At 41.4% G+C, this 21,035-nt stretch overlaps 1 protein-coding gene across 2 annotated transcripts in view; it reads left to right on the forward strand.

Annotated features, from left to right (window-relative positions):
* PLPPR1 (phospholipid phosphatase related 1) overlaps positions 1 to 21,035 on the forward strand; it is a 136,545-nt gene that overhangs the window by 95,158 nt on the left and 20,352 nt on the right. For both annotated transcript variants that reach the window (XM_054810330.1, XM_054810329.1), the window contains 2 exons: positions 6,655 to 6,843; positions 19,491 to 19,623. In XM_054810330.1, the coding sequence (XP_054666305.1) occupies positions 6,655 to 6,843; positions 19,491 to 19,623 (322 nt within the window). The remainder of the gene's footprint in view (positions 1 to 6,654; positions 6,844 to 19,490; positions 19,624 to 21,035) is intronic.

The following is a 21,035-nucleotide window of genomic DNA, read 5'->3' on the forward strand; positions in this document are numbered from 1 at the left end:
ATTCCAGAGGCATACTGCGAAAAACTTGTCAAAGTAATCCTTTTAAGTAAAATTATCATGTAGTGATGCAAAACCAGTATTTTTCAGGAGTCTGTAATTCTTATGCCAGTATTTGAAGAAAGTTTGATTATTTAAGAAAACAAAATATAATTAATGAGATGTTTTCTTTCTCTATTTATGTCAGGTACAAACACTAGAGGTAAGAAATCGATATCGGGTTAAGGATGATTTAGTAAGCGGATATCAGCTGGCCACAAATAAATACAGACACCACTTAGAAAAAAATTCTTGATCCCTGAACCAGCATGAGTGTCTGAGGCTTCACCCTGCTCAGGATACTTCAGGTAACAGCGTCAGTAATTTTTAACAGAGGCTTGATCTGCTTTTAGAAAGGTAGAAGGAAGAAAGAAGTAGTCCATGTGATTTCTTCCAATTTGCTGTTCTTCTAACATCTCTATCCTGCAGTGGTGATACTAGAGTTCCCATCTCCAAGGAAAAACAGCCTGGCTTACTTCACAGAGAAAGACCCAGACCCATCCCTGGGCAAAACAGTCTGGGATGCACAGTTAAATATTTCTGATATTATCTAGTAGAGAGCAAAGACACAGTCTTAACAATTCCTTGCAGCACAAACTTAGGAGTCCTATACGTACCTAACCTGTCTGTTCTCATGACACACATACGCTATGACTGTTGGATGCTCCAGTGTGTCTATTCCAAGAGTCATGCTCTCATCACCTAGTTCAAAAAAACGCCAAAATTTTTAAGGCTTTGCATAACAATTGATCACTAGAGTTTATTTAGAGGGGGAGGTGGAAATCTGATAAAAATGGGTGGAACTGTGAGCCACAGCGTGTGTGTCGAGAGTTGAAAACACTCATGCAGGTTTGTAGTGCTCTGCTCACGAAAATGTGACAGTTTCCGTTCATGAACTTAAGCCCAGCTTGCTGGAAACAAATGAACTGAGCAAGGGTATCAATAGCTATCTCACTGACTATCCGCTAAGAAACGCTTCATGCAAAATATTGGTTTGGTTTCTTTCAGAAGGAATAAAAATGTAGTCTTTTATTTTTTCATTTGTGTGCAAGGACAATTTTCCAATTATCAGTTATGCACATTAAAGGCACTGTAAGATATATTATCAGTGGCATGTGGGAAGGCTGATAAGCTGAAAGAATTTACCTATTTATGTATAAATACCAGCAGTACTTGGAGGTTTCCAAGTTCATTTATATGGATTTGCATTATGAGTTCTATAAGTGACAAAACACACAGCAAAAGGAGATTTTTGCAGTGGCCGTATGCCTGTCTTACAGGACATAGAATTTATATGTCTAGAGAGCACATGAGAAATTTTTACAGCCTCTTCCTTTTCTCCCTCAATTTCTTGCTCCTGTATTGAGAACTCTGGGGAGTCTTCAGTACAGGCTGATTGAAAAGCTCTGCCTCCCACTGTGTCTACTGTCTTTTAACATTAGTATCTCTCTTTTACAGCTTTATGTCCCTTTCCCAAATCGAGTTGGCCTCTTGCTTTCTTGTTTGCAAAACAGGGGCCTCTTTTCTGTGGGTTACAGTAAAAAAAAAAATCTTCTGATTGCTGTTACGGGAACTGGGAAGTGCTTTGCACTGAATGAAGAGAGTGTATGCAGTCTGGGACTTCATTCCCACTATCTGGTATTGTAATAATTTTGTTTTCGATGTGCAGTGGTCTGTGAGTTATGCTGTCAGAGTATTAAGGTGAAGGGGAGAACTTCTGGATGTACCCCAGTAGCCCTGGTATTAGTGCAACTGAATTGTACTGATTGCTTTGAATATTCTCTTTCTTTATCCTCAGGACACAATCTTACACTAATACCTGATTAGCATCTGCACCAAACAATTACCATTTGCCCAAAGAAGATTGCAAAACTTGCTTCATACTTCTTGGACATCTAAGAAATTGATTTTTTTTATTGCAGAGAACTCCCACAATTTAAAGAGGAGTAAGGGTGTGCAGTATTAGGAAGATCTGCAAGGACAGAATCAGTGTGGGCTTGCATAGCCGTGCAGAGTTTAATGGTGTGGGGAGAGGCATGTGTTAAGTGCTACAGAATTAATCCATTTAAATGGCTGGCTTTGAGGAAAAAACACACACTAGTTGTTTGAGTCCAGCCTGTCAAGCTTGATCTAAAATCAAGGAGGAGTTTTTAAATGGTGCTGAATCAAACACATAATGTGTTTCCTTAACACTATCATGAATGAGCTTCTGCAGAATCAGGACCTAAGCATATATCATTGAGCTTTTTCATGTGCAGATTATGGACTAATCCAGAAAAATCTGGTCTGGAAGAAAGGTAAATCTTGGCTGTGCCACAGGCTCTAGTGTGACCTAAGGGCAGTTATTTTTATCTCCTCTGCTTTTGTCCCCTCTCTGTAAAATGGTGATAAGAGCATTTTCTTATCTTACAGTGGAGTAGTGATGATAAATATTAAGGATTATGACATGGTTAAATACTGTGGTAATGGAGGCCATTAAGCACCATAGACACTTCTATTCATTGGCTGCTTTTCTAAAGTGAATTATTGAGCATTTTTAATTTTTCCCAAGTAAACTCAAGGAAATGAGTTGATAAGGATAAATAAACCCTGCAAAATGTCACTGTTAAACGGCATTGTGTTTTCTGAATTGTGTAACTGGGTGCTTTTATCTTTATCTTAAGTCAGCCTACCTGCTTTTCTTCACTGCTGCCTTCAATGACTGTAAACCTGAAAATAAGGAGAAAAGGCAAAGTTGTTATCTGCTACTGTGGCTACAAAAATCAGGGATTTGTACATTTGTACATTTCTCATTTTAGATCCTACCTTTAGAAATCAAAAAATGTTAGGAGACTAGAGTTGATTAAGGCATCTGTGACCAGTAAATCAAAAGAAATGTTCGGGAATTTTTATGGTACCTGTTAAGGGAAATTAAACACACATTTGTGATTAAATATTAAAAAAAACCCCAACAACAATGCATTGAGCAGCGTTCTACTGCCATAAGCAGTTCTACAGGGAGTCTGCAACGATGAATCAGGAGCCAATTCCTTGCGTACACTTGCACCAGCACTGATCCCGAGAGCGGTTGCATGGGTGACCTCAGCGCTGGCCCGGCTCTGAACTGGAGCCCCTGAGCGCTCCCATTCCAGCACGGCTACAAGACAACGCTGTGGCTGTTTCTTATCTCATCAGCAAGAGAAACTTCAGTCCCTTGCAGGGAGTCCTTCTGTCACTGGCACCCCTGCTTCCAGCCACTTTGTCCCTGTCTTGCAGATGGGTCTTTGTGCCCTCCATGCCAGATTATTCCTTGGTCACAAATTACCACTGCTGAGCAGTTGCAGTTAGAATTTCCCCTGCACAAACAACCAAAACTGTCACTCATGCCACAATAAATACATACAAAATAGTTACCAAGGGGAAGGGAAGAGAAGGGAAAAAGAAAGTATGTTCTCCATGTTTCTGTTTGCCTTTTGCTGAGAAGCCGCTCAGGGCGGTGAATACTTAACATGAGTTAGAGGAACATGCCACACAGATGTGGTCTGGTCTTCACTGACTGTATAAGCAGCAAAAATTTTGCTTACGTTGATGGTAATAGCTGGACTGTCCCTTCTGTACCTCACATCATCGCTTGTCTCCATGGGACTGTGGTATGGTCTGTTGACCTGGAAGTCTAATTTCTGATGTCTGCTGTTGCTGTTTCCCTGAGATGGTGGGCATCAGCAACGGGGTCTGATCTTTTCACAATTCGGATCTCTTTTTGCAGATGATACATTTTTTCTTTCTCAAAAGAACAAAACACAGAAACAGAAGTGTGACCAGGTTTGGGTTCATTATTGAGGTGTCTGTGGTGTTGCAAGTCAGTATTGACATGTCAGACTACCTCTGCATTTTATGTGCAGGAAGGGTTTTCATGCAGCACTGAGGCAGCATTTGGCACAGGGAAGATCAGAGTGAGTTGTGCAAGCACTGGCTAGAGAGCACGTTTGGGATAAGTGAAATTTTCCTCCTGTATCAAAAGACCACATTTTTTGAAAAGCGTTTTTTTCCATATGACACCCAAAGAAGGTCTTAAGTTCAGTACCTGCTTTCTCCCTTTCCCAGTAACAGGGGAAAAACTAGCTCTCTATATTGTACCATCTCCTGTTCTCTCCCCTGTGTATGCTGGCTGAGGCTGGCAACCTAAAGTATGTCTGGAGGTGTGTTTGGGATAGGAAGGGTGGGTCAGGTTGCTTCTGACAGCCCTGGCCATATGAGGTGCTGGAACTGAGCTTAAATACCTCTATATCCAGGCATACTGTAATCCCGAATGTATTTATCCAGGCATGTCAGGTAGAGTAGTGATAGTGTCATTGCCTTCTTCTGATGATAATTTATAAAACTGAGCTGCCCAAGTTGATCAGGAAATCTAGCTGCTCAAGGAGTTAAATTCAGGTCTTCTAAGTCCTTAATTATAGGATTGTGTTTGTTTATAGGGAATCCCACTGACTTATCCAGGATGGTGTAGAGGTCTCTGGGGAATACACAAATAACAACATCTTGCTTTATGTTTCTTAAAAAAAAAATTCCTTTGGGGCAGGTATGGGGTCTTGAAAACATCAGGATAAGCAAAGAAAGTTGAAAAAAGTAAGTACTTTTTCAGCTACACATCTAAGAAATTGAATACTCTAGCAGTTCCATTTAAAGCTGATAGAACAAGGGGTAATGGCTTTAAAATGAAAGAGGGTAGATTTAGATTGGACATGAGGAAGAAATTCTTCACTGTTAGAGTGGTGAGGCACTGGCACAGGTTGCCCAGAGAAGCTGTGGATGCCCCCTCCCTGGAAGTGTTCAAGGCCAGGTTGGATGGGGCTTTGGGCAACTTGGTCTAGTGGAGGGTGTCCCTGCCTGCAGCAGGGGGGTTGGAACTAGATGATCTTTGAGATCCCTTCCAACCCAAACCATTCTATGATTCTGTGATACTTTCATCAGTGATTTCTCTGATTTCATGTTTTTTTCTAATTTTAGTCCAACACCCACTCAAATATATTATAACTTTAATGGCTGTCTTGTGTGTCAAAGCATATGTGCAAGGTCAGGCCAGAGTAATGCATGGATAGCTTATAAGTTTATCTTTGAGACAGAGTTGCCAAAATTATTTTTTAAAGGTCTATTCTTACAATAATCTCACAGCGACACAGTTTTGATGCAGAAATCTTGAAGGCAAACTACTAAAAATAAGCCACTTTGGAGTTTGTTATTTCACTATTATTATTATTATTATTACTACTACTACTACTATTATTATTTCTTTACTGTTAGAGTGGTGAGGCACTGGCACAGGTTGCCCAGAGAGGTTGTGAATGCCCCTCCCTGGAAGTATTCAAGGCCAGGTTGGATGGGGCTTTGGGCAACGTGGTCTAGTGAAGGGTGTCCCTGCCTGCAGCAGGGGGGTTGGAACTAGATGGGCTTTAAGGTCCCTTCCAACCCAAACCATTCTGTGATTCTATGATTCTATGATTATTATTATTATTATCTATGGTGTGGCAAGATAACTTATATATTTGATAACTCTTGTAATAGTGGCAGGAGGCACTAGTCTCTATAGAGAGTATTCTGAATCAGATCCTGTAATTGTCATAATTTCCAAATCAATATTGCTGTTTTTGTAAATTATGAGGATTGTGACATGAGATTTCCTTTGTGATCTGGCAGAGAGGGAACAAGAAAGATGAATTGGTATATCCACTTAATTTCATGAGGTGAAATTACTGACAACCTTCATAAGATCGTTTTGAGATGAGTTGTGAAAGCAGCGCGGGAAGCTGACACAGACATTGACAATAGCTCCTGCATAGTAACTGTGGATATATACAAAAAAAGTTGATAGCTGAGGATTTCCAACCAACCCATTTAGCCAGCAATAAACCAAAAAAGAGACAAGAAAGGCTCCTTGCAGTTTATATAAGTAAAGATGAAGATCCAAACTCAAGCCAGAGTCTTTTTCAAAAGCAGTCGTGATGGAGTGGGGCACAGTAGCCCCAACCGGTTGTCTGGGGAGTCAGGATTTCTGAATAAACTTCTAAAGCTTTACTCATAAGTAGCAGCTCCAAGGAAGGGTGAGTGGCAGGAAGCAGATTTCCCTCTGGATGAGTCTTCATCTGGGACACAGAGGGCTCTTCTGGATTGGCACATTCCCCAGCGTAGCCTTACAGCTGCAGTGGGGAAGCATTTTGGCTTTATGTTCCTTTATCCTTTGTAATAATACTTTCCATCTCCCTACTGCTGTGCACAGGTTTTAGCTTGTCAGTGTTGGCTCCTGCAGCACTGCCCCTCATCCTGCTGGCTTTCATTGATCGTTGCTGCCATTGACACTCACATGCCCTTTGATAAAGTAGCTGTCAAAGCTCCCGTCCCTCTACAAGCTGCATTACGGACCCACTCCTATCCCAGACGTTCATTGCCAAAACATTTATGTAACAGATGTTGCAAAGCCGACGCACCGAAACACACACACACACACTCACACATCATTATTGCAAAGGCTGTCAGGGTGACGATAAAGGGAGGATGGTCTGCAGGACTAGCGTAGCTCAAAGGCGTAGCTGCATCTGTTAAAAAAGCAACTAATGTCTCTGTGTGACCATGCTGTATTTTCAGCTTGTCATCATGGCTGGGACCGTTCTGCTTGCCTACTACTTCGAGTGCACCGATACTTTTCAGGTGCATATCCAAGGTTTCTTCTGTCAGGATGGCAATTTGATGAAACCATACCCTGGAACAGAGGATGAGAGCTTCATTTCACCTCTTGTGCTCTACTGTGTGCTGGCTTCAACTCCGACAGCTATTGTAAGTATAAGAAATTATTTGAATTCTCCACAACTGCTCCATAAATAATAGCAATAGTCCTGTAATATCTTTGTCCCCTCTCCTCTCTTTTCAGCTGTAATTGATTTACACTTAGCCGGGTCTCTGTTTTGCCTTAGCCTAATATGATCTTCATCGGTTATCTCCAGAAGTAATTATTCTGAGGTAATCACAACGCAAGATTGAGGGGTAGAGCTTGTTAAGCCTTTAACAATAGCTTGCTCACTTCAGTGATTAGTTGGGAATTGCCTGGGCTCCAGAGACACTGTAATGCAAAGGTGATGTATTACTAGAAATAAGAAAACAGGATAAAGCTGAAGTAAAACCTGGGTCGGACATGCAGTACGTCCAGGATTATTTGATGCTATATTAAAAGGAATGTTGAAGGGCTTTAAAAGGCTTAGATGAGCAGAAAGATGCTCAATACAAAGAAAAATATGAATGCTATTTCCTTTTTATTTATAATATCTTCTTTTCTGGCAGTCACATCCACTTAACTTTTTTTTTACCTGATTTTCATTACTATCCAACCAGTAAACTGCAATGTAGCTGTTCTGAGCAAATGAAAATATTGTTAGCTGAATACATACAATTCCAAGCAGATTATTGCAGTCACTGATTAGCAAAACTTTGGCCCTTTTCCATTTTCTGTGCAGAAAGTTGTAAATTTCACAAATAGCCAGCTTTGCTGCATTTGTAATTACGTGGATAAATTCCTGTCAGACTGTGTCTTTACGTACTTTGTTTTGTTTTATTTCACTCTCCTTATTTCTTTATCTTTAGTATTTCTTTCTTATATTAACTTCGCTTTGCATCCCTTTCAAAAGTTGATTAAGGCTGTACACGATGTATTTACTTGTGAAAGGTGAATGCTGCACCATAGTCCATTTTACCTTTTGGTCTGCAGTAATTTTAATGCATGAAACAATGTAACACAGAACATTGTAAGAAATGTGAAAGGGATCTGCAGAAGAGGCTATAGTTTTTGGTACTGGACGCTTTCTGCAGAAAAGTAGGGGGCTTGATCATGGATCACATCATGAGTTTATGAAAATCCTCTGCAGTAAGTGTTATTTTCTGTATTGAAACTCAGTTGAATGTTAAGACTTCCATTTTACTTTGTGCTGCAGTGACAGATGATTTGCAAATGAAAAAATAAATACTACATTTCTCCAACTCCCTCCTATAAACATAGTGCCATTGTTTAGGGAAGTAGCTTTCACAGGCAGTGCTTGTAAGGGGAGATTGAGTGTCACTACCATGCCTCGATGCTTTAACAATGAAGTTAGTGGGAGGTTTATCGCTTTATTCAGCAATATGGCATTGGGTGGGCAAGTGGTAATAAGAATGTTGCTCTTTATTTGGATCTTCTGTTTAAATCCTTGCTCTGGCAAAGTTTGATACAAACCTTTCACGTTTCGCTCCACTGGATCAGCATTTTCTTTCTTTTCAGTGACCTAAGAAGGTTTTCCTAGTTACTGTCATTTATGAAAAGCCGAATTGGAGTCTTCTTCGGGAAATGAACAATGCTGGTTTTGTAGTTTCTTATAGTCCATGTTAAACACAAGGAATAAAAGACTGCAGTGAATGTCAAATAAAGTTTTTGGGTGCTGCAGAGACCTTCAGTTTAGTACTGTGTGGAGCTGGTGTGACTATCCCATAGAATGCAAGCTGTGCAGAAATGGTCCAGAAGTACAGCAGTCACCCTAGATGATTTGATCCAGTGCTGGATATAAGCTAATAATCTCTGCTTCTTGGGTTATGCTGTGCCGTTACACTGGCTATACTACTTTAGCTAGAAAAGTCAGGGACCATACAAGGGCTTTTTGCACCATGCTTCATTGTGATGTCTACGTACCACCTCAAGGAGACAAGAGGTCAAACTTTCCTGGGAAAACATTCTTCTTTCCATTTTTAATGTAGTATGTATTAATGCATTTAATGCATTATTTGCATTATTTGTATTATTGTATTGTGTTATTAATACGTTGTTTAATGTATTATTATTTCATATTGGGATAATCTTCAACCAGAACATATGTCAGAGGGATCTTTTTCTGTCCTGACTGGTGCTCAGCACAATGTTTTTATATGAGTAATTTCACTTCATTTCTCATTCCCATCTTTTTCTGAGAGACTTTTCTGTCCTTGCAGGTTCATTTCAGACTTCTGCTTTAGCTGGTAGCTGACTCTGCAGACTGAGTCTTGGCAACGATCATTAATAGAAAGCTAGTAAATGAGACAGAAAGTGAGCTCAGAGTCTCCCTAAACTCTGTCATTGCATGGCACTGCTGAGCAGACCACTCAGAGTGTGAGTATCCTCAGCTATCATCTGGTACCCAAATGAGTGCTGCCTGTCATTCCGACTCTCACAGTCTGGGAAGAGATGTTTGATCAGCTGAATCTCCCAGGGATTTCAGTGAAAGGAGTGAGTGCAGCCATTTCTATTTATACTGTGATGATTGTACTCTCTCTCAAAAAAAAACCCAAACAAAACCACCAAACCCAAAACAAAAAAAAAAAAAAACCACAAACAAAAGAACCCACACAGCTGTGCTTTGTGGGAGGGAGCTTTGCATGCATTCACTGTGGGCTAAGCTGTGGCTTCACTGTCTACACTTTGCTCTCAGGAATAATCACTGACATCCTGAAGCTCCACTGGGAAGAAATAACTTAAGTCAAAGGTAGTGCCAGTCCCTCCTTAAAAATTACTTCTTTCTCCTCTGCAAGACACTCGTCGCTTCACTTTCTGACAGCAAATTAGTTGGTTTGGCTAAAAGGATTTACAGTAGCAATCTCCTCTCTCTATGTTGCCTGCATATTGCCACTGTCCTGACACCTCATGATGTGAAGGGAGTGATTATTTTTAGAAGGGGTGGAACCCAGCAGCAATGAGGGAGCACTCATGGTACTAGTTAACAGTGTTTCTGAAGCTGTGGAAAATAGTCTAGGAGTCGGTACAAGCTCCCTCACCTGAGACAGAAGCAGTGTTTAAGTGCAGTCCTGTGTGCACAGTTCTGGAGAGGACTGAAAGCCCTGAGTTCAGCATAGCTGTGAGGTCTTAAAATGTTTGCAAGCCAAAAGGGAGCATCTTTGTGAATTTAATGGAATATTTTTGTGTCTTAGTCATTTGGCTATGACAGTGGCCGTGGGGAAAATGGATGCATGTATTTTATTTCTTCCCTGACAACACTTCTCAGAAGTGCTGTTGTGGATTTGTACCACTGTATGTGCATTTCCCTGCACTTTTAGTGGAAAAATAAATGAGACTGGCCTCTTTTTCTGCAGTTTTATTTGTTGTCCTTAAAACATGTGATGTCGTTGGCTCTGTTTAACCAATTTTTTCTGCTACACTGGGTAGTTAATCATCATACATCAGAATTACAAAAGTCTTTTAATGCTCCTACTGATAACCTCTCAGTCTCTGATAATGAGAGTTTCTTGCAAGGGGAGATGCCTGAATCTCATGATGATGCTGTTAAATAAATGAAAATCATGTATGCCTGACTTCATTCTGTGAAATGTATTTTTCTCCCAAATGTTCCACTGAGGATAGGTGAAAGGCTTTCATCTGCCTTATTAATTTTTAATTTTCTGAGTGTGGTGATATTAGCATCTTTTCAGCAAAGTAGTTAGATTATGGCGAATTTAGTAATAAATTACAGCTACATAAGGAAAAATTTGTTCTTCTTTGTAAAGAAACAACTGGCCATTTTATTTCAGATTTAGTGATTTATCTCCTGAAACATACATACTCAGACTCAAGTAGTAAATTTTGCTGTCAGCACTGATAGAAAAGGAAGATTCCTGGAATCCTTTCTGTTTTGGCTTGAACTTATAGTTATCTGTAGGTTCTGGTGCCACAAAGAGCTTCACAAGATATGTATGATTTCATCTTCATCTCATGCCAGTTGTTTCTAACGTCTTTTTTTTTCTCAGAGACTTTCTCCATCTTGCAGGCTGATTTCAGTTGTGCTGACATTGGTGGTGGTTGGTTATTGAACAACTGCTAAATTTCCAGCATTCCTGTTGTCATGCTGAGATGGGTATAGGAATGCTTTCAGGTTGTCTCATGGTAAAGTAGAAGCTACGGTTTTAATTTTTGCAGACAAGAGTGCACCACACTTGACAGTCATGGCAAGCCACTTAGGTACTGTACCTACCAGCCAGTCTCTTGAGGAGGGGAAGGGGAATGAGAATGAGGGTATTTGTCTCTGTGACCTTGCAAGAATAGCACAAAACTTCGGTCTTTGCCTCCATCACATTTCAAAGGATCAAAATTTCCCAACTTTCCAAAAACTGCTTTTGTCTTGGGCTTCAGGTGGCCTACAGCAACATATCTGCACATTTGAATAGCTGACCTCTGCATTACAGAGCTTTACACAGACAGCCTTTCATTTAGGTACTTCAGGAAGGGTGAAATTAGCCAGATTAATTGTGGGGGTTTTTCAGAGTTGGAGCTCTTAGAATGCAAACCTTCTTCTGGAGGCAAGTATAGTGTAGGTATTTTAGTGAGCTGGTTTTCCAGTGATAGGGAATGTAAAAATTAAGAGCAGCTTGAAAGTTTAAGCACCAGAGCTTGAGTTCCATGGTCACAGGTCTGGTGAATTTGTGACATGTCCCACAGCAGCATGGTATGCAGTGCCTGGGAAAAAGTGTAATATTTCAATGTACTGTCAATTCCAAAATATTGGGGTGGGGAGGGGTAAAAAATAATAATTCTTTTAATGTTTGCCAGTATGAGAACTTTATGAAAATGATGTTTAAAGTGGAACAAGTTGCTTTGCGCAAACATAAAATTTTGAAGCCATTTCCTTAAAAATATTCTGGGATGACTCTACTACATTCATTAGTGCCTCTCAAGACTAGCTTTCCCTGTTATGAGGTTACTGCAAATCAGCCAGTTCGGCAGCTGGCACTAAACAATCCTTCCAGAGTTCAGAGCTGCTGCCTGTGCTGCTCCATCCATTGTGATCTGTCTGCCCACCCCAGAGAAGCAGAGAAGCTTAGGAACAGAGCCGGCTCACTGAAATGAATACTGAACAGCAGCAGAAAGCTTCAAGGGCACCGTTCTTTGTTTCCTTAGAGTAGAATACAAAGTGCCACTACCGTTTTAACACAATCTTCAGTTTCTTTCCTTCCATTTCCAGGGAGGAAGTGGCAGCCTACATGTAATTGGTAACTGACCAGTGCTATTAATTTGTGCAAAGAAGTGTTTGTTTTCAGGTAATGTTGGAAACAGTCAAACCAAACTGGTCTGATTATTAGTTAGAAGATGTTAATCAAATTGAAGCAGTAGGAGACTGTTCAAACTTCTCTCAACAATTTGCACTTGCCTCCTAAGCTTCAGAAACATCATTCTTCTAGACAGTTTTCCTATTCTCTCTGCCACCTTGCTTCATGACTTTGGCTTAGTACAGCCGTGTTATTACAATGATTTATTTCTAGAAGAGAAGACAGGGAATTTCTGCCTATGTTGGCCAATTTCCCTGTGGCTGCTCAGCAGCAGATGCCGAGAAAACCAAGAGTGGCTAATGCAGTTCCAGAGCTCTGTTACAGAAGCTTCTTCCCACCTTTTTCAGGCAGAAATCCCTAGGCTCTGCTGGTGATGGTGCTGCAAGGAAGCAGAGATTCCTGTGATCGTCTCCTACCTGCCATGCTTCACCCCTGTGCTGGCATGGCAAGCTGGGTGGCAGTGAGGAGGAGAGCTCAGTGTCAACACCTGGAGTGTCCCTGACTCCTTGTTAAGGAAGGATACATCCCTTTTTCCAAGATGCACCACATGTCACTCGTGTGGTCCTGGCTTTCAGGGCTGGCCTCCATTTCAGCTTGGTCCCAGAGAGGGGACCTCCACTCCAGGGCCTTTGGCTATGCTTGACCTTAAAGCCCATCTAGTTCCAACCCCCCTGCCATGGGCAGGGACACCCTCCACTAGACCAAGTTGCCCAAAGCCTCATCCAACCTGGCCTTGAACACTTCCAGGGATGGGGCATCCACAGCTTCTCTGGGCAGACACAGTGTTTGTTGTAACACTTTCAGGCACTTCTACTGCCAGTGTCTCCAGGACTTTGTAGTGGTCCTGGTCACATGCCAGTTTCTGAGGAACAATGCAGAGCTGTGGGAAATTTCTTCTCTTGATTAGAACTTCAGTATAATTCTTTTAGACAGTTTTACCATAGTAAATTGGTTTTTTGAACACAGTGATAAGACAGTTGTGGGTTTGGGCAGGCTGGAATCCAGATTGTGCATTTCAGCCCATTTGACTTGGACAGAAGAAAGTAATTTTCTTTTTTTAGAAAAGGACTTTTAACTTTGCTGTTATTTTCATTGAACAACAACAACAAAAAACCCCAGAATGAGATAGTAAGTAATTGAATGCAGATTAAGGTTTTGTCCTCAGAAGATTATGGGTGAGCTGGCTCCACAATGTTCAGCTGAAGGCATTGGTTCATTTCCTCTTATAGTTATACAAAATACAGCATTGATTCCTGTGGGCTGGAGAAGACCTGTCTAGGTGGTGATGGTAAAGATCAGAGAGTGAGAAAACTCTCAGCTGGTCCCTAGCCCTCATGAGCAGCAATGGTGCTGGTGTTATCATGGAAAATCTCTGCCCTCCCAGGCAAGCTTGGGTCAGGGTCCTGGCTGCAGATCACAGCAGAAATACTGTGTGTCTTGGAGAGCGTGGCAAGGCAGACCTTGGTCACTGCTTGCCTCCCAAGGTGTCTTTTCTCAATATGAATGTTGCTTAGTGTTTGCTGCCCGGGTTTGACTATGGAGTCTCAGCTGTGCAGTGTCAATATTTGGCCCTGTAGGTAGCAGGTAGCATGGCAGATCAGCAACCCTCAGGGTCTAAGGCTATCTGTGAGGGAGATGTAAGGAATTTAGGAAATAACAACACTAAGTGAAAGTCAATATGAGCCATATTCTTAGTGGGGACTGTAGGGAAGATGGAGACAGACTGTTCAAAGCACGAGAGATAACCCTGCAGTGGACACAAGCTGCAAGAAGAGAAACTGATTAAATATTAAGAAAAATCTTTTTACAATGGCAGTAGTCAAACACTGAAACAATGCCTCCCTCGGGGCTGTGGGATCTCTGTTCTTGAAGACATTCGTACCACAACTGCTCAAGGCTGTGGTCTGTGCTGGCCCTGCTTTGAGTAGGGGTGGACTGAAGGCCTCTGGGGCCCCTTCCCAGCTAAATCACTGTGTGATTCTGTGCCTCTGCATTTTTAATGCTAGAGAAAATCTTCTGCTATTTAACTAATGACAGATGAACGGAGCCATGAGCTCCCATGTAGAGCCAGAAGAGTGTCTCTCTACCAACAGGCAGCTGTGCTAATGCAGTCCTCAGATACACTGTGATGCAAAAGGGTGGAATTGCTTTTGGCCCAATGCAAGCCAGTGCTGATGGAGAACTTTGTGAAGGTCGCCTGTTGGTGGACAGGCCGCCTTTTCCCGGGGAGAGTTGTGTGGAGTCGTTTTGAAGCTGGCTGATGGGGGTTGAGAGCCCCATAACCCTCATTTGCTTATATTCTCTGTTTTTGAGTGCTCAGCATATAGCTTGTCTCATAGCCAGTGCTTTGCTTGTATCTGCCTCTCCCCTTCACTGCTATTTGAATGCTGCAGATTTGATTAATTTAGTTCTCTCTATTTGTGACATTACAAATGCACGCACACACACACATTCTTACAGAGGATTCAGAAGATGTCATACAGCTTGCTGAAACCTGCCCAGAATGGAGACTGATGGTGTCCCAAGACCCAGGTTCAGTTTTGTTTGCTGCCAGAGATTTTTGTGTGTTAACAGCTTATCTCTGGATGCAGTTTCTACATATAAAGTGGTGTTAACCAGGATTGACTCTGTCACAAGGATGCTGTTAGAGTAAACAAGTTGAAGGATTTAAAAACTCCCAGAAATCAGAATAATGTAAACAATGCATAGAAAAGACAGACAGATCCTGTCTACTTCACATAATTCTTCCCAATATGGGATCTCCATCATCTTGCTGTGATCAGAAGTGCCATCTGTTGTACTTTTTTATGGAAAGCAGCAGAAGGATGTTGTTTCACAGGGAAACTTTGGGCGGTCCCAGGCTGTGGGCACAACTGTGCTTGCTGCATCTCTTCCGTACGCCCCGGCTGATGCTGCTCCTGTGTGAAATTGCAGCTGGAATGGAAATTAACTGTGGCAACTTTCACACAATCCCAGTGTTCACTGAAAGTATGAAAAAAAAAAAAAAGAAAATAGTGTTTTCCCATTTGTCGCCCTGAATGAGTGAGTGAATGAGAGGCCAGAGAGCTGTTGCGATGCAGCCTCTGCCAGCAGCCATGCCGAACTGCATGGAGGCAGTCATGCCAGACCCTGTCGGAGGAGAGGGACGAGCAGTTTGACTAAGTCGCAGTGAATCTATAGTGAGTTTTCAAAGGGAGCTGAGGAAAAAAGGAGGCAAGACTGGGGCAGTGTGACTGGTAGCAAGCCAGTTTATACATAGGAGGAACCGGATTGTGGCACACTACACGCACTGGAATTTGGAGAAACATGACTGAGGAGGAAGATTTTGGCTGCTGGAGGAGAGGTAAGTCATAGCGTGGCAAGGGTGCAGCCTTCAGCTTTGCTAGAGGATTTGAATTGAGGCACAAGGCTAACGTTCCGAATGAGAGAAGCTAGTAAAAGAAACAAAAGTCTTAAAGCTGGATGCATCCTTGGCAGCTAGCATCATCAGCAGTTACCTGTCTAAACTGAATGTAACTCTTCAAGGCTGCCCCAGCCTCTCACCCCACTGCACAGTTCCTGCAGGAGTGCTGCTCCAGGGTGCCACTCTTCTGCAGCCTCCTGGTTGTAACCCAGATTCATTCCGGGATGGTTTATCTTAGTTTATCCTCACAGAAACAGCTCTTCTTGATGTTTACCCCAATCTATTTTTAGAATGCAGTTGTGCAAAGAAACATTTTGCAAGGGTACTGTGAGCTTATCAGAAGGTCTTATTAAAAAAAAAAAAAAGATTCCATGTCCATGCAAAGCAATAGTTACATTGTTTTGTTGATTTAATTGATAATTAAATTATCAAACTGTTGGTAGTGCAAGGATTATTGAGTGCTCATGTTGTGCTGAGAACTTGAAAGGAGAAGATGTGATATTTCACTGTCTGAAAATGTCAGTTCACAAGTTGAAGGACCATAATTTCCAAATCTGTCATGAACAAAAGGCTGTTGAAGAAAACAGGACAGATCATTTTATCCGTCTCTGCTCAGGAAGAGCCAGGAAATAAGCAAAACATGTGCAGTAGAGGTTTTTGAGAGCTGAATGTTGAGGAGCAAGTATCTGGTGACACTGCCAGTAATGTGAAGGCAGGGCAAATTGAGGAAGTTTTCTCGATGGATAGGTTGAAAGCAGCAGAGGAAAAATGACTGCTGGGTAGGTATTTCTAATTCATACTGGGGGTTTGGGGCATCATCATAGTATTTTTACCTAATAGTAATATGAAAAGAAATGTGAGCAAGTGTCCAAGCAACATAACCTCAGTGTAGTTGAGCTGCTATTGCCTTCAGGAAACTGAGACCAAAATCACGTGCAGTGGCACTACCTTTGCTTCCCTATTGCCTACATCACCTCAGACTGCAGATCACCTGTGCTTTCAGTCCCTCAACTTCCAATGCAATTTTCTTGCCTTTTGTATTGTCTAATTAAGCTAGTGCGATGCAACAGTTCATTAACCTTGCTTTGTTTTCCCAAAGAAATAAAATCAGTAGTTTGCTTGCTGTTTTCTTTTTCCACCCATATCTGTGTATTTAGATTTCAGATTTAGAACTGAGTTGTACCAATTCCTGGGGTGCTGATTCTGTTCTGGCAGAAGCCAAGGTACTTAACAGTGTCAGAGATTGATTTTGGGTGGCCAGCTGGACAACTTGGCTGGATGTGGACCTTGCTCATGCAGAATCATCGGGCTTTAAATCATGAGAATCAGCAGAGTTACTTGACTTCAGAAATGCCTGGAGGAAAAAATATATCAGTTTTTGAGGAGCTATTCAGACCACATTCATTTTTCACAGCTAGATTACCTATCAGAATTACGTGCCCAGGCCCCCACTGAATTTTTAGAGAACAGCAAGACACTTTCCAAAGCCAACATCAAACATACAAGGAAACAAAATCCTCAAAATCAGGCAACTGAGTTCTGTGCTGGAGATGGCACCACAAGAATAGTCCAGTTATGTCAAATCATCTTACATTGCCTCACAAATACAGCATTATTACTATACACCTAAACTCTGTATTAAAACAAAGGCATTGTTCACTTAAATGACATACTGTTCTGTTACGCTATAGGAAAACTGGGATAGCTCTGCTTAAATCAGTGGAATGGAATTGAACGGATTTATAGCCTGGCAAAATTTACTTCTAAATCTAAGTGGAAATAATCTATCCACATGGGAGTTGCTAGGAGTATGCCAGACAGCTGAATTTATAGAAATAAAGATGGGAATTGAAGCAGGAAAATATTCATTCTGATGCAAAGGAACTTTAAAAATGGATGTGTTGTTAAAGGAGGAATATTAATATGTTTTACATCTAAGTCTCTCTTATTTGAAAAGTTTGGGTTTTTCGAAGTCCACTAACCCCTGTCTTCACAGAGTAGAATTTTCTCAGGGTGTGAATTGTCTTTCAATGTGTACGTACAGCCCCAGGCAGAAAGAGAGCCAAAGCATTAATTCAAACTTCTGAACATTATCATAATTCAAATAATAAACGGTTTGAAACAGAGTGTCGCTTTTAAAGTGCTTTTGTGCAGATGGTCTTTTTCTTAATTCCCAGCCCCATAGTTAGTGAACTCAGTTTATTGAACTGCTTGCCAATTCTGTTAAGAGCAGATGGAGTGAAACGGGATAAAGGCAATACTTCAATGTGGCTCCCATGCATTGGCTCCCACCCCTAGATGCCATTATTGACATACATTTTACAACTCCACATCTCTCGCCATCAGCGGTTAGAATTATAAAGAGGTTGAGCATACTTGGCTTGAATGTCAATAATCAATAAGGATGCTCATCTGGCTTAATAAGGATAAATTGTTGCCCTTGAAACAACATACCATTCCAGCAGTCAAAGTGAACTAAGACTAGTTCCTTGATATTTGTACTAACTCTGGGTGTCTGTGTGCATGTGCGTGTGCACATCCACTTTTGTTACGCATTTCTGTGACTGTTCCCTAACACTGTGGATTCTTCTTGTATGTCTTATAAAAATGTATTAAATTAATTCTTTTGAGTGCTCCCCTTTTAAAAACTAATTTCTTCCACTCCAGGCTGGCTTTTTTTACTTTTTCTATTTTTCTAAAGACTTGCATTACAAATTCTGTCTTTCTAAAAAGCTCCCAGTTTCCACTTCTGAAGCCTGCTGACAAAACATGATAGGTAGGACTTTTCAGAAGTGCCTGCTGTGAGTGGACCATCAATGCCTCTAAAGCCTGTGATCAAATTCTGTCTAGCTTTAGCTAGGGCAGATAGACCTCTGTTGAACAGATTTAAATTAATTCTGCGTGCTTAGAAAATAGTGATTCTACTTCTATGGGAAGCAGCTATCATTTTTATAGAAAGCATGAATGTTCTGATCACAAAAGTATAAGTAATACATAAGCACAGCTAACATCAAGATCAATAGATCCCTGGAGACTTGAATTTCAATGTTTTAATAACTAAAACAGGACATTTAGTAAATCAAACAGGCCAGAGGTCATCCTCTGGCCCTCAGACTAGCTGGCACTTTCAATCTGCGGCTAAATGGCTAAACTCCTTCTGTGTAAATAGCAGTGGCTGCAGGCAGCTTTCCTCGTGGGACTTGTCCCAGGCATTTTCTGAGACACCAAGCCAGGCTATGGCAGGCACCATGCTAGCAATGTAGCAGTAGAGGTGATTGGCTGTGCTGCACCCATACCCTGGCACTTCTTACTTCATTAGTACAAATATGATGTAGTTGTCCAGAATTCTCACTGACCTCCCCAAAGGTTTTGTGAGATCAGGTTCATTCAGATCAATTTCCATTGCAGGCATGTCCTTCATCTAAATTTCTTTTCAAAGTTGGCAAGAGGTCTGTAATCTGTATCTTGCAGACTTAGACGAATAAAAGTTGGAGAAGGTGTGGTGGCTGCAGGAACCATCCAATATTGCTGTGGCTTGCTGGTAAAATGTTGGGATGGAAATTTGCAGCATTACTTTCCACTTCCTGGATGGACAGAAGTCTTCCAGCCATGAAGTCTATACTGTCAGTAAGTTTTAAATGCTAATAGCAGGACATGACAAATTCCATGCCAATTACAGTAAAAATGGGAGCTTCTGTGGTGCACAGTAATCATAAAGCTCTGTTTGCCCCCTGAATCCCAGGAGTTAGTGTAAGAAAGTCTAATTGGTGTGTCTTGCCACTGAGTGCGAGAATGACAGATCTTTTTTTTGGCTGAGAATTGCGTCTATGTCAATTCATCTCAAGTGAATAAATGTAGCCTTGCTGTGGAAGTGCAATGTCCCAAAGACACACTGCTGTGTAGTAGTTTCTGCGAGCTGGAACCAGACGCTCATGTTTTAATGTTTGCTCATGTCACCTTTAACCTTCTGTTTCTTTCCCTTTCCTGGCAGATTTTTATTGGTGAGATATCCATGTATTTCATAAAGTCAACCCGAGAAACCCTAATTATTCAAGAGAAAACTATTTTGACTGGAGAATGCTGTTACCTGAACCCACTGCTTCGAAGAATAATACGTTTTATAGGTAAGCATATTAAGCACTGCAAGTTTAGTCCCTATTTGCACCAAAACAGAACGCAACATCCTAGTAATCTACACTACAAAATTAATTAAGCTGTGAAATCTTTGCAGGCGTCTTCCACCTTAGCGGGATAGTCACCCTCGGGATTTGCAAGGTAACTTTCCAAATGTGCCATATCATGCTGTCTGGAGCTGGTTTATATCCTATTCTGCTGAGCTTAATGCTTCTTCTGGACCCTTGAAGAGAGGTTATGCCAATCAAATCCTTATACGAATAATTCCATCATTGCTATTCTGTGTAAGCTACCCATTTTACTTACAAATTGGTCCTCACCAGTCCTCTTTGGCATTATTCTTTTCAGCGCTAATTTTAACATCCATAGCTCTGCCACATAATGTTCAGCTGAGTACAGTGTGAAAAAGCCCAGAGCCCACTTCAAAATAATGTTCTTATTTTTATTGTATTTGGTTTTTGTTAGAGCTTTCATTGAGTTAATCACTGAGAAGGGAGTGAAGAAGTTCCATCACTAAACCATTTGGAGGTTTCTTTATATGGTGCTTGCGAAGTGTTTATGAAAAATGCCTTTTTCACAGTGTTGATTAGTGGAAAAAATGCCTATGAGACCTTACTGAAGGGACCATCCCATGGTTCTTTTGGAGCAGGAAGAAAAACAGCACTGCAGCTTGCATTTCAACTGGGGCACTGACAATGTCATCCTCCAAAGGCTTCCCAATTCACAGCTATTTAAGGCTACCCAAACAGCACCCCTTGGTGTTTAGAGATAAGGAGGGCTGTTTGCTCACTTACTACTTGCTTGTAGCAGCAGAGTAAGAAGAGGGCAGCTCTGAACTGCATGAGCAAGGGGCTCTGGCTTCCCTCCTTCTTACTTGTTCATGAGAAGTCCCAAGTTCCATGGGACGGGATGGCTTGTCTCACTGCTGGCATGTGCCAGTGGTAAATATGGCTCCTCACTGACCAGGAGGGGCTTTGTCCACAGAGCATCATGGTACCTCCTTCCTTGTACACTCTTAGAGGTAAAGCATCCTTACACACTGCATCTTACAGATAGCTGGCTCTGAATTCACAGTCTGAGTTAAAAGAAGCAAAAGAATAAAAAGCTGAAAATACCTGGATCACTTCTTCCCTGTTGCTACTGAATTTTTCAGCTTTATCTGGAAGAAAAACGTCTTCTGTGACTTTAGCAAGGGTTGTATTGCTTCCATGGAGCATGGCCCTGGCTGCAGGCAGGGATACTTGCTCAGAGCATGGAATTAAAAGACTTATCCTGTGTTAAGGTTTTCAGCAGCAGCAGCAAATATATGCTGCAAAGGAAGAAAAGCCATGGTTTTCTTTCTTCTTCTCCTCTCTCTATGCCTCCTGCTTTATGCATGCAAGTTAGGAAGTGAAAGAAGTTT

This window comes from Grus americana, chromosome Z (assembly GCF_028858705.1).
Source record: "Grus americana isolate bGruAme1 chromosome Z, bGruAme1.mat, whole genome shotgun sequence".
In the NCBI taxonomy this organism is placed as follows: Eukaryota; Metazoa; Chordata; class Aves; order Gruiformes; family Gruidae; genus Grus; species Grus americana.